Here is a 13,533-nt window from a genome sequence, read left to right as displayed (position 1 = left end):
CCAAGTATTGTCCACTTACAAATAAATCACTTAAAAAGTAATAAGCTGGGGCTGGTGAGATGGCTCAGTGGGTAAGAGCACCCAACTGCTCTTCCGAACGTCCAGAGTTCAAATCCCAGCAACCACATGGTGGCTCATAACCACCTGTAACAAGATCTGACTCCCTCTTCTGGAGTGTCTGAAGACAGCTACAGTGTACTTACATATAATAAATAAATCTTTTTTTAAAAAAAGTAATAAGCTATTTGTCCATGTATGAAGGAGAATATACATATTTTAGAAATAATTCAAGGGTGGGAGAATAATCCTTACAGAACTTTTCACAGTGGAAACTTAAAATAAGCAAATGTTTCTTGCCTAGTGTTGTTGTGGGAATGCAGTGAAGTACCAGGACAGATATTACCGAATCCTCACAGATTGGTGTCAAGACTCTCACAGACACCCAAATCCAAGGATGTCCAGCCCTTATATATAGTGATGCAGTATTTGAGCATCACGCACAATCATCCGCACTGCGTCAAATCATCTCCAAGTTGTACACTAACGTTTAATATTAAAAGGTAGTATGTAAATGCCTTGTGCTTGTCAGGCTTGGGTCCAGGAACAATAACAAAAATGCCTGCACATGCTCAGCCCTAGGTGCAGTTTTCAAAACACATTTTCAGTATGCATTTGTTTGACTATCCAGATGTGAAACCTACATATAGGTAGCAATAATTGTTAAGACATTGTAATAACATATGCCACATTAATACATAAAAATGATTTTTAAATATTGTTAAAAGTCTAACAAAATTCTGTTCTTTTGCAGTTATAGAGAGAAATGGCCTAAGTGTTATTCAGTTATGACCTTAAGAAACTACAGTTCCTCTTGCTCTAAGAGAAGTGCCTGTAAGTAGTGATGCCTTTAACCCCAGAACTCTGGATCTCTTGAGTTCAAAGACAATATACAAAACCTAATGTAAATAGTGAGTTCCAGGCCAGCCAAGGCAGTTATGTGCTTCTCTTGTAAGCATGATGATCTGTGTTCAATCTTCACAAGCAACATTTTCATAAATAAATAAATAAATAAATAAATAAATAAATAAATAAAGCTGAGCTTGGTGCAATCCCAGGAAGGGGGAGGGGGATGAAGACATGTGACTGCCTCAGGCTTGTTTGCCTGCCAGCCTAGGCTACTTGGAGAGTTCTAACCAATGAGAGACACAGTCTTTTTTTTTTAATTTATTTATTTTTTCCAATTTTTTATTAGGTATTTACTTCATTTACATTTCAAATGCTATCCCCAAAGTCCCCTATACCCTCCCCACCCCTGCTCCCCTACCCTACCCCCCCACTCTCCCTTCTTGGCCCTGGTGCTCCCTTGTGCTGGGGCATATAAAGTTTACAAGACCAAGGGGCTTCTCTTCCCAGTGATGGCTGATTAGGTCATCTTCTGCTACATATGCAGTTAGAGACACGAGCTCTGGGGGTACTGGTTAGTTCATATTGTTGTTCCACCTATAGGGTTGCAGACCCCTTCAGCTCCTTGGGTCCTTTCTCTAGCTCCTCCATTGGGGGCCCTGTATTCCTTCCAATAGCTGACTGTGAGCATCCACTTCTGTGTTTGCCAGGCACTGGCATAGCCTCACAAGAGACAGCTATATCAGGGTCCTTTCAGCAAAATCTTGCTGGCATGTGCAATAGTGTCTGCATTTGGTGGCTGATTATGGGATGGACCCCTGGGTGGGGCCGTTTCTGGATGGTCCATCCTTTCGTCTCAGCTCCAAACTTTGTCTCTGTAACTCCTTCCATGGATGTTTTGTTCCCAATTCTAAGAAGGGGCGAAGTGTCCACATTTTGGTCTTCTTTCTTCTTGAGTTTCATGTGTTTTACAAATTGTATCTTGGGTATTCTAAAGAGACACAGTCTTAAAAAATAGGGAGATGCTGTGTGGTGGTGGCACACACCTCTGATTCCAGCACTTGGGAGACAAAGGCAGGAGGATCTTGGTGAGTTCAAGGCCAGCCTAGTTTACAAAGACAGCCAAGGCTACATAGAGAAAAAAGAAAAGAAAAGAAAGAAAAAGGGAGAACTCCTAAGATATAACACCTGGAGTTACCCTCTAGCCTCCATGCACGCACGCACACCACACACACACACACACACACACACACACACACACACACACACACACACGTAATTAGAGTACGTGCATACACAATAATAATAATTATAGCCTAATAATACATAATATATAGCTACATGCATAATACTAAGAAAGAGCTGCATTCAGTCAGCATCAGCATCAGTTGAAATCAGTAGCCTTCTTTCTAGCTCCCTTCAATGTATTTATAGCATCTTCCTCAGGCTGTACTAGTGATATATCGAATATGAAAATGGATGTCCTAGCCAGGCGTGGTGGCGCAAACCTTTAATCTCAGCACTTGGGAGGCAGAGGCAGGNGGATNTCTGAGTTCGAGGCCAGCCTGGTCTACTGAGTGAATTCCAGGACAGCCAGGGCTACACAGAGAAACCCTGTCTCAAAAAACCAAAAAAAATAAAGAAAGAAAGAAAAGAAAATGGATGTCCTTTGGCTTCATTTGGCTATTTGATTTCCTTTTACCCTCTACAAAATAAAACCTAAGCATCCAAAGCCCTTAGCTTAGCCCTTTCCTCTTTCCCAGATTAGCTTTTTGTTGTGCTGTGCTTTGCTGTGCTTTGCTGGGCTGAGCTGGGCTGAGCTGGGCTGGGCTGGGCTGGGCTGGGCTGGGCTGGGCTGGGCTGGGCTGGGCTGGGCTTTGCTGTGCTGGGCTCTGCTCTGCTCTGCTCTGCTCTGCTCTGCTCTGCTCTGCTCTGCTCTGCTCTGTGTGCTCTGTGTGCTCTGCTCTGCTCTGCTGTGCATTGCTTTGCTTTGCTTTCACATTTTATGTTCTAGCAATCAGTTGCTTAGTGTTGCTCATTTCTGCTATAGTGTCTCACAACTCTGGCTTTAGTCATGTGCTCCTCTTCTCCAGTCACATGCTCCCACCTCTCTGTGTCAGTCTCTGGACACTCATCCTTAAAACCATCCAGGATATCATCCCATAATGTTCCTGCTGAGTCATGTTTTGTATCCAGTGGGTTTTGAGTACCTGGAAATGGCAGGAACTTGATAAAGGTAATGGATACTTAATAAACAACTCTCTAATACTGTAATTGGTACCAGTGACCAGCAGAGATTCCACTGCCGCTGTATAACAGCACAACAGCCCATTCTACAAAAAAGGACATGAGATACGGCAGTCACTGATAGATGAGTCGCTCTGTCTACTGACTCATCTAATTTACCCAGAATTCCCTTCCACTGACTATGCCCATCCTTTAACGTGGAGACCATGGAATGGTCTCCTATAGAAAGTGCTTTTGAGAAGTAAAATACTTAAAGAAGTATGAAGCAAGAGATGACAGTGATCTGCAGACTAAATGATCCACACATGCTCCTTCCAAGGTTTTCATGTGCACAATTTAATGGACTGGAGTTTTTCTTCACCACTGGCATTCTCCAGGTTCTCAAAGGAGATGAGGATTTATTTTGTAGATAGTTGAAGGGGTGCCGAAATCCCTTCCTTCCTCTCCTGACCGCCAGCTCTGTCTCATAGAGAAGCAGTGCTCTCTGCAGGCAGGGTGCTAGGGCAGAAGACCAGGTTCTCTCTCAGTCTTTAAAACCGTCCTGTGGCAGACATCCCACTAGGGACATTTTAAAAGGAAAAGAAATTGGTACTCGAAGAAGTCAAGTAACCTGCCCGAGAGCATATGTGTGGCAAGCATGAGAAGGAGAACGCACTCACAAGCAGTCTGCTTCCAGGCCTCCCTCCTGGGAGTGGCTGGAGCACACATCCTGGGCCTGGCACAGCACAACAACAAAAGTGCATTGCAGTGGCTCCTTGTAAATCACCCTTGACCTCTGCATGCAGCAAATTACCATTTACATTACAAATAAGATTAAATGAGTCAAGTTATCCACATTTGATTTTTTTGTTTTGTTTTGTTTTGTTTTAACTAAGGCCATTTTGAGACCCATAGCTGTGGTCAGGCAGTACTAAGTCCTCTAATAGGGGTGGGGTTTTTTTTTCCTTTTTTTATTATTATTATTATTTTCTTTATTTACATTTCAAATGCTACCTTGAAAGTTCCCTATACCCCCACTCCCCTACCCATCCACTCCCACTACTTGGCCCTGGCCTTCCCCTGTGGTGGGTCATATAAAGTTTGTAAGATAATAGGGGTGTTTTAAATCAAGGGCACTTGGCTGGTGATCTGCCTAACCCGAGGGCACTGGCTGCTTTTGAGGGGTGGTTTCAGCACTCACATGGGAGTTTATAACCACTTGTTCCCCACGTCCAAAGGCTCTGACCCCCTCTTCTGGCAGAGGATCCCTGCACATACATAAATAAAATAACAAACCAAGAATGCTGGGGGAAACTAATTCCTCCTGTAACTGTCTCTTCTTTGCAATTACATAGGATATTTTTCCTTTTAACTGTTTTTTTTTTCATTAGTGCATGCTAATTGAAAAAAAAAAAGAAAAATTAAAATCATAGTGACATTTCTATACATTTATTCAGTGTACTTTGACTGCATTCATTCTTTCTTCCCCAAGTATTTATGAAATATCTTACATTTTTTGTGCTTTTTTTATACTTGGTGGTTTTAATCAGCATATCTTTCCAGCAAAAAGAAATGCTGTGTGGAAAGAGTTTTCAAAAGTTCTACCTAGGACTGAAGTGCTTTTCTAGGTCTCTCTCTCTCCCTCTCTCCCTCTCTCCCTCTCCCCTCTGTTGTTTCCTCAGAAAGCTCACATCCTTTCTGGAACTGATTTTGTTGCCAACCACGTTAAGAAGCAATCTCTCCTCTTCTCTTCTCTTCTCTTCTCTTCTCTTCTCTTCTCTTCTCTTCTCTTCTCTTCTCTTCTCTTCTCTTCTCTTCTCTTTTCTCTCTCTCTTCTTCTTCTCTTCTCTCTCTCTCTCTCTCTCTCTCTCTCTCTCTCTCTCTCTCTCTCTCTCTCTCTCTCTCTCTCTCTCTCTCTCCCTCCCTCCCTCTCCTTTTCTCGCCCCTTCTCTCTTCCCCCTCCCTCTGTCCTTTCCTCTCTTCCTCCTTTCCTCCCTCCCTTCCCTCTCCCCCTCCCTTCTGCTTCCTTGGTAGAAGCAGCGAAGAGCTTCAGCGCAGGACTAACCAGAGAAAACAGAAAGAACCTCATCACTTTGACTGACTTTATCTTCTATCCGCAGATAATCACACCAGAGTTGCACTTTTGTCTTTAATTCCGTTTCTGGACACATCTTTTCCATTCAGCCAACTGGGTGAGACAAAGCTCGTCGGTGCCCTGAGCCACAGAACTCTGGTAGGGGGCTGGCTGGCTGTAAATTGACGTGGCATGGAAATTCTCCACTAAGTTGCAGCAGCTTACGAGCTCCTCAAAGATCGAGCCCAGCGTCCCGGAGCTGGAGCGAAGGCTCAGTAACAGGAACGTTAAAGAAGAATGGATAAAAGTCCCCAGTTCCTCGCCTTGGACCCGCCGCTTTCTTTCTGGCTATCTGTCATTTCGCTGAAAACCAAATCAAAGCAGTTAAGTCTGTAACTTTGTTTTCGCAGTTTAAACAGCAAAATTGACTGCTCTTGCCCCTCCGGCTCTTCCCTGCAGTCTTAACTCCTTGCAGACTTTGCCATGGGGTGCGGACTTAGGAAGCTGGAAGACCCTGATGAAAGCAGCCCTGGAAAAATATTTTCTACCCTGAAGAGACCGCAAGTGGAAACAAAGACAGAATTTGCTTATGAATATGCACTGCTGGATTTTACTTTACAAGGTACTCCTTATTTCTATTGTAGTTATTATCTGTCTCCAAAATAAGAGAATACTAATTTTCTGAAGTGTGAACCTGTGGAGGCTTAAGCTCTTTTCCATAATGAAATTGGTCCATCTAACAATGACGCTTTGTTTCTTAATTATATTTGGGAAGGTTTGGGCTTGCTTGTTTTTTGTTTTGTGTGCTATTTTTTAAAAACATGGCTTATATATACTATACAAAATTAAGAAAACTACTTGGAAATGTTCCTTTTATTTTTAAAGCAAATGGGACAAATGTTTGATTTCTAGGCCAAATTGCTGGCGCCTTAATGACAGCTTGTGTTTTGAAAAGATTTGAAAGGCAGGGACTGTGGGGCTATCGGCCGTGCTACTTGTATGCTGTATGCGGTGTGGAAAACTCCGCCAAGGCAATTCCGAGGTGGTCAGTGTGCTGAATTGTGTGCTGCTCAATGTGATAGGTTTGACCAAACTAAAGGTTGAAAGAATTTAGTTGTTTTTGTTTTAATGGGGAAAAGTAGCCCAACTGGAAGGTATCCCCCTCTGGGGGTGCTCCATCCCGAACAGAGAAACTCTGTTCCAAAAAGTTAGAAACACAAACAAACAAGCCCAGATGGCAGCAGCTCCAGGAAGGGAAGGGGCCCGAGGTGCCTCCTCTTGACCCGGGTCTGCCTCCCTCCTCTCTGGAAACTCCGAATACTGCTTCAGAGTCCCTGAGACGCGGGACATAACAGGGTTTAAAACAAACTGCGTCTTTAATTATGATGTGCTAAAAAAGAAAGAAATGAAATTTAGAGAAATTTGCTTGCTGAGTTTTCCAAAAGCTAGTATTAAGTTCCTATTTTAATTCTTTGACTCAACAAGTCCACTAGTTAACTGAAAACTGTACTGCGCATCCGGCTAGATGCTTTTACTCTACCACCACTGCCGCCTTCCCCTGAAAACAGTGCATCTTTGTGCACGAAGCAAGAGCAGCCCATTTTTCTTTGTTAAAAATTGAGCTGGCCAGCAAGCAAATTTCAGAGACATAGAAGATCTGTACCTGTGCTTCAAACATATTCACCACTTTTTTTTGATCAAAGAATCCAAGTAAGGACGAGGCTGCCAAAAGACGAAAAGTTAATATTCTCAATGTTCTTCTTTGTTGTGTGAATTTAAAGTGCATTGAGTTCATGCTGATAGAAAAGTAGCCAAAACGTCATGAATTTTTATATGCCTTTTTAAAAAGTCATTCGAGAAAAATCCTTGAGACAGGGAGCTGCTAGAGTGCGGTTCTCCTCCTCAATACAGACTGGGTTGGGCGGAACCGCACAGGGTGGAAAAGCAAGCCTTTCTTATGTATCCGTGAAGCTTTAGGCCAGAACCTTTGCCATCTGCACGTTAGCATTCTGATGCACAGCTCACCTTAGGGCTATAGAACTTTAAGAAGTTAACATTTTTCTGATTCATGCCATTTCAAAACATTAGCACCTCCAACAAATTTCTATATATGCGTATTACCTTTGAATCAAGAAGATACACAGCTTTTACTCAACAGTCATTTTGGTTTTATCAGAAACCTTTTTCTCCCTGAAAGGAGCAAAATTTCCACCTTTCACTCTAGATGTTGCTGCGGAAGGGTAATTTCACCGTAAAGCACAGGCATGGGTTTGATGTACGCATGCGCACACTAAGGCAGGCGCATGGCTTTAGGTAGCATCTGCTTCCTATTTGGTACAGGCGCCTGGTCTCTGGGGCCCATCTCTTCCCAGTTCTCCCACATGTTCTTGTTTGGGGTTTTTGTTCAACCATTTGTTTTGGTCTTGCCTTTGCCTTTGCTTCTGAAGCCAGGACTCTGTGTACCAGCCCAGCCCCGCCCCCTCTTCCAGGCATAGTTAGCCTGCCTCTCTCCTCCAGTCTCTTGACAGCCACCTGCCTGCCACTCCAGTGTCTACGATAGTGTGTCTGGGTGGGCTAACAACACATGCCAGCCTTCTGCTTGGCACTGGCCAACCCTTCCTGGGATTGCTGGGAAGAGAACTGAATGGTGGCTGCTCCTAGCTGCCAGACCACCACACAGTGAGAAACCTTGGCGGAAACAAAATGGCCTGGTGACAGCTGTGTGTATTCCTCAGTTTTGTTTTTGTTTTTGTTTTGTTTTTTTCCCAAACAGAAGCCATGGGACACAGAATAAAGTTTAAGGAGGGAGAGCCTTCCAAGTCCCTGTGTTGTGTTACAGTTTGTCTTGAACAAGTTGTTTCTCACTCAGTTCTACCTTTCTCCCTTATCCAATCATTGCATCACAAATTCTGTTGTACTAACTTTCCGTGGTAGTGTATGTGTCTTAGTCAGGGTTTTACTGCTGTGAACAGACACCATGACTAAGGCAAGTCTTACAAAGGACAACACTTAATTGGGGCTGGCTTACAGGTTCAGAGTTTCAGTTCATTATCATCAAGGCAGGAACATGGCAGCATCCAGGCAGGCATGGTGCAGGAGGAGCTGAGATCTACATCTTCTTCCAAAGACAGACAGTAGAAGACTGACTTCCAGGCAGCTAGGATGAGGGTCTTAAAGCCCACACCCACAGTGACATACCTACTCCAACAGGGTCACACCTTCAATTAGTGCCACTCCCTGGGCGGAGCATACTCAAAGCAGCACAGTATCTACTGTAGCAGAATGAAATGTAGTTTTCACTCACTGCTCAATGGTTCAGAGCGGCCCTCTGTTATTCATGCATGCTCTCCTTACTAGCCTCTTTCCACACTCTCACCAAACATTCAGTCGGAGGCAGGGGAGTGCTCAGTCAGCAAATGCTTGCTGTCCAAGGATAAGGACGGGGGAGTCTCATATAAAACCTAGGTGTGTCGAGTGACCCCTGCCCAAGGGAGACAGGCAGGCAGATGTCTGGAGGGCACCGTCCAGCCAGCCCCGCCAGTCTGAGTGCCAGACTGCCTGAAGCCTGCCTGTCTCAAAAAATAAGGTACAAAGTGAGTGTGGGCGAAGACCAGTGTCAACCTCTGCCCTCTACATGATGTACACACACGAACACATACACTCATGCACACACGCATGCACACATGTACACACGCGCATGCACACACCCAATCCAACCAGAATACAAAGAACTTAAACTCCACCATCTCTTCTCTCCTCTCCATTCTCGTTACCACTCTCCATAGCCATTCATTTCCTCTCTGTTTTCCCTGCCCCCTGTCTGCAGTGGCTTCTTTGTTTGTTGTTGTTGTTTTGTGCTTAGTTTGGGTTTTTTGTTTTGTTGGTTGGGGGGAGGTGGTGGTGTCTTCCAATCATTCCTTACATCTCAACAAGAAAATAATAGCATAATGATTAGGCACACAAGACTCTAGTCTAGTGGTTCTCAGTCCCCGTAATGCTGGGACCCTTTAATACACTTCCTTATGCTGTGACCATAAAATCATTTTTGTTGCTACTTCATAACTGTAATTTTGCTACTGTTGTGAATTATAATGTAAATATCTGATATGCAGGATATCTGATATGCGACCTCCCCAGAGGGGTTGCAACCCACAGTTTGAGAACCAGTGTTGTAGTCGTGGGTCATGAGTCCTTTTAAGCCGCTGTCCAGATCCCTTAACTGCAAACAGGGATTCTAACAATACTTACATCAGACAGCTGTTTTAGATATTAAAGGAAATGACAGAAGATCACCCACAGGGGAGTGTTCACTAAAGCTAGCTGCTGCTGTCCCTCCTGTGAGAACACCTCTCTTTCCAATGCTGGGATGGACCTCACCCCTTTCCTTTAAACTCAGTTCTTACTCCTCTTTGTAGTCCTAACTAGAAGTGGTGATTTGAGGGGCAACTGAAGGAAAGTCTTCAAAAGAGGGAGTATGTGGCCAGCCAAAGTGTGTTGGCCTGATCCGGGGCACAGCTGTAAAGAGAATAACTCAGATAACAGGAGTGAGCCAAGAGCACAGGTTTAATATAGGAGGAGTCAGTTATGTAAGGGATTAGAGAACATTCAAGAAGAATGGGAACATTGCTGTACAGAGAATGTACTGAAAGTCAACAAGAGTTATTATATGGTCAGAAATAGAGGTTTGTTTTTTTTTTTAATAAAAAATCAAGTCATGATAGTGTATGCCTATAATCCCAGGCCTTAGAAGTCTAAGACAGAAGCCGGGCATGGTGGCGCATGCCTTTAGTCCCAGCACCCGGGAGGCAGAGGCAGGCNGATTTCTGAGTTTGAGGCCAGCCTGGTCTACAAAGTGAGTTCCAGGACAGCCAGAGCTATACAGAGAAACCCTGTCTCGAAAAACAAAACAAAAAAACAAAAAAACAAAAAAACAAAAAAAAAAAAAAGAAGAAGAAGTCTAAGACAGGAAGATTATAAGTCTGAGGCCAGCCTGAGCTACACAGCAAGACCTGTCAGGAATAAAGAAGAGGGGGAAGAGACAGAGGTGAAGGGAAATAAAAGTCAAGTTGCATTTTGTATAACTGTATCAATCTAATAAACTCTGGGACACATGTGCCTAGCAAGCAAAGGATTTTTAAATGTTACAGTGCTATAGTCGTAATGAAATTGACTGGGTCCTCTTCAGTACTGATATAGTCTCTATTCTTTCTTTTACTAAACTATATAAGGTGTTCCATTATGTTTGAAATGGTGACACAGTCCACCTGAGAAAAATAACTAATCTTGCCGGGCGTGGTGGGCACGCCTTTGAATCCCAGCACTTGGGAGGCAGAGGCAGGCGGATTTCTGAGTTCGAGGCCAGTCTGGTCTACAAAGTGAGTTCCAGGACAGCCAGGGTTATACAGAGAAACCCTGTCTCGAAAAAACAAACAAACAAAAAGAAAAACAAACAAAAAAAAACAAAACTAATCTCACAAACACAGATTATTGTGGAAAGGAATTCCATTCTGAGACTGGAGAGGAAGGGATCTCTAATAATAGCAGACAGCTGACCCACTTTTAAAACTGTCAAGAACTGGAAATGCGCCTAGTTGGTAGTGTGTGCCTAGTATGCATGAAGTTTGGGTTCAGTTCTCTGCACTGGATAAAACAAAGTGTGAACACACAGGCCTGTAATCCCAGCACTGTGCAAGTGGAGGCAGAAGGATCGATCATCGGGCAGGTCAAAGCTGTTCTTGTCTGCACAGCAAGTTCAAGGCCAGCCTATGCTACATGAGGCCCTGACTAAAAAGCAAACCAAGAAAACAGACAATGCCACTCTTAGTACGTCTGTGTACACTCTAAAAGCACCTGGTTCTGTGTATGTGAACAGGCTAACTCTGCAAGAGATCCTGTGGCAGGACCTGGGAAGGATACCTGCAATCACAGGGTCCTTTCACACTGTGCCCTGTGATGCAGCCTGGGACTGAGTGGGCGGGTCCAGAAAGGCTCTTCCGAAGTGCCACCACATCCCAGATATAAAGAATGAGTGAGACTCAGTAAGGCCTCTGTCTGTCCTGAATGCTTCAACCACCACTACAAGACAATAAGGAAAAGACAGCTCAATAAAAGAATAGACAAGAATCTGGACAGACAAATCAGAAATCCAAGTGGTCAAAAGACATGTGAAACTGCATTCCAATCATCGGTGATCAAAAACATGCATATTAAAACCACTACTACAAAACACCCAGAAGAGCTAAAATTTTGAAAGGTTGCTAATATCAGGTGTCAGTATAGTGTTATAATCATTTGAAAAACAATTGACATTTTCTACTTATAACTGAAGATATGCCCAGTGTCAGCATAGACCATGTGGTACACAAAGATGTCCAAGTCAAGCAATTGGGAATTCCCAAGCCATGGGCATGAGTGACCACTGGACTACAGATATCCACTAATGCAGGGCAGGGAGCATGCTTTGCATGCGTCCCCGGGTGGGTGTCTGGCTGTGTGAAGCCACGGAATCCCAGCTTGCAGGAGGGGAGGCATGGCGGGGGGCACCGGGGCAGGCTTAGGTACCAGGTTCTCAGCCTTGAGCATCCCAGACACCCGCTGGATACCGTGGAAGAGCTGAGAACAGAATGGAGTCCCCAGGGGCAGCTCGGTCAGCCCAGGGGCCGAAGGTTGGAGAGGCCAGGGAGAGAGGGAGGCACTGGGTGGTTCCTAAGAGGGCGAGAGTCCTTGGTCCGGTCAGTGGCTAGAGCGCAGGAAGGCCTTCTGGTGGGAGATTAGATAGGGCTCTTTAGGGGAAAGCCCATCCCATCGTTCAAGCACGGTGGGCCATAATGGTTTTAGAGCTTTACTGTAGAAAGGCAGGGGGAAAGAAAGAAGGTAGAAAGAGGGAGAGAGGCCAGCCATGGCCACATGGAGAGAAGGGGGAAGGAAGAGAGAGAAGGAGGGCTAGAAGGTAAGAAAGATGAGAGCTTAGAGAGATCGAGGAGGGGCCAAGCAGCCCCTCTTATAGTAGGCTGGACTATCAGGTAACTGTGGGGTGGAGCATACCTGGCATAGTCAGGTAACTGTGGGGGTGGAGTCTAGCCAGAATGTCAGAGTTTGGGACATTGTCTGCGTGACTTATAGTCACAGAATTATGAAGTTGGGGGCTTTGTGGTTTCAGGCACCTGTCTCTGGGAACGTGGCTCAGTGTTCTGTCCCTTGCAGAGTTTTCTACTGGGTCGCCGGAGCAAGCCTCATTCAAGGAGCCTCATTCAGCCCTACACACTAATGGTTTCTCTAAAGGACCAAACTATAACATGGTAGGCTTTCTGAGCCATGTGGCCTCAATCACACCTGATCGACTGCACACTGTGCTAGAGCAGCCAAAGGGATACACAGCTAAACTCCATGGCCGTCCTTTGCTGACAGCTCTTACAGTGCAATGAGAGCACAACTCTAACTGCTCACAGGCAAGTCCAGCACTGTGTGGTGTAGACTGAGATACCAAGGAACCACTGTATGATCCCATTTCATACGGCTCAAGACATCCATCAGTTGGCCTGCCCAGGGGCAGGCTGCTCCTTTAGCACATGGTCTCTGCTTGACACTGAACTGTAGAGACTAGGACTGCATCCCTAGTCTGCAGCACTAAGGGAAGCGCAAGGAGTGATTACCGGACAGTCGCGGCTCAGTACGGTGGAAGGATGGAACCAAGATTGGAAAGGATGGAATGGGAGGTCTCTGAAGAGCAGGCCACTTTTCGCTTTTTCATTAAATAATCGTTACCTGGGAGTTAGTAGTTCTAAGTATGTTCTGTGCTTGTTTCCTGCATATGTTATACCCGCCCTCCAGAGATCAGCTGACAGAGTGGCTGGGACTGTGGACGGGGATAAAGCAAACAAGGCAGAAACTCAGGGTGACTGACAGCGAGAAGCCGGAGGGGTTCTGTGGCCTGAGAGAGGCACCACAGAAAGCGGAGAGGAGCTTGCGTACGTGAAGGAGAAAGCAGACAAAGGCAGGTCACAAGATCCCCAAAGTGCCATGGGCCTCTTGTCAGGTGTACAGTGCCAAGCAAGTTGCCAGGCTCTAATTCTAGCACTCAGGAGCCTGGCACACAATAACTGGCCCCATGTTCAAGACCAGCCTGGACTCCAAAGACTCTGCCTCAAAATACAAGGAGAAAGAAAAGAAAAAGAAAAACTGACATTATGTTACTTCATTTAGCAACATGTGACTTCAGCGGTGGCCAGTTTCATTAATGAACAACAGTTGAAATTCTATTTACATTGTAGCCTGTTTCTCGATTTCTTTTTTTGTTTGTTTGTTTTTTTAATTATTTTATTAGATATTTT

The 13,533-nt window shown here is 44.8% G+C and overlaps 1 protein-coding gene across 2 annotated transcripts in view; it reads left to right on the top strand.

The window, feature by feature from the left end:
* Positions 1-5,160: 5,160 nt before the first annotated feature.
* Rftn2 (raftlin family member 2) overlaps positions 5,161-13,533 on the top strand; it is a 55,819-nt gene continuing 47,446 nt past the window's right edge. Inside the window, exon 1 of one of the 2 annotated variants that reach the window (XM_021198496.2) lies at positions 5,161-5,825. In XM_021198496.2, the coding sequence (XP_021054155.1) occupies positions 5,687-5,825 (139 nt within the window). In that variant the 5' untranslated portion in view covers positions 5,161-5,686. The remainder of the gene's footprint in view (positions 5,826-13,533) is intronic. The other variant, XM_029539407.1, reaches the window with a different exon arrangement.

This window comes from Mus pahari, chromosome 5 (genome assembly GCF_900095145.1).
Source record: "Mus pahari chromosome 5, PAHARI_EIJ_v1.1, whole genome shotgun sequence".
Lineage (NCBI taxonomy): Eukaryota > Metazoa > Chordata > Mammalia > Rodentia > Muridae > Mus > Mus pahari.
Note: the sequence above shows the minus strand (reverse complement) of the source record. Positions and strands in the feature narration are given on the sequence as shown.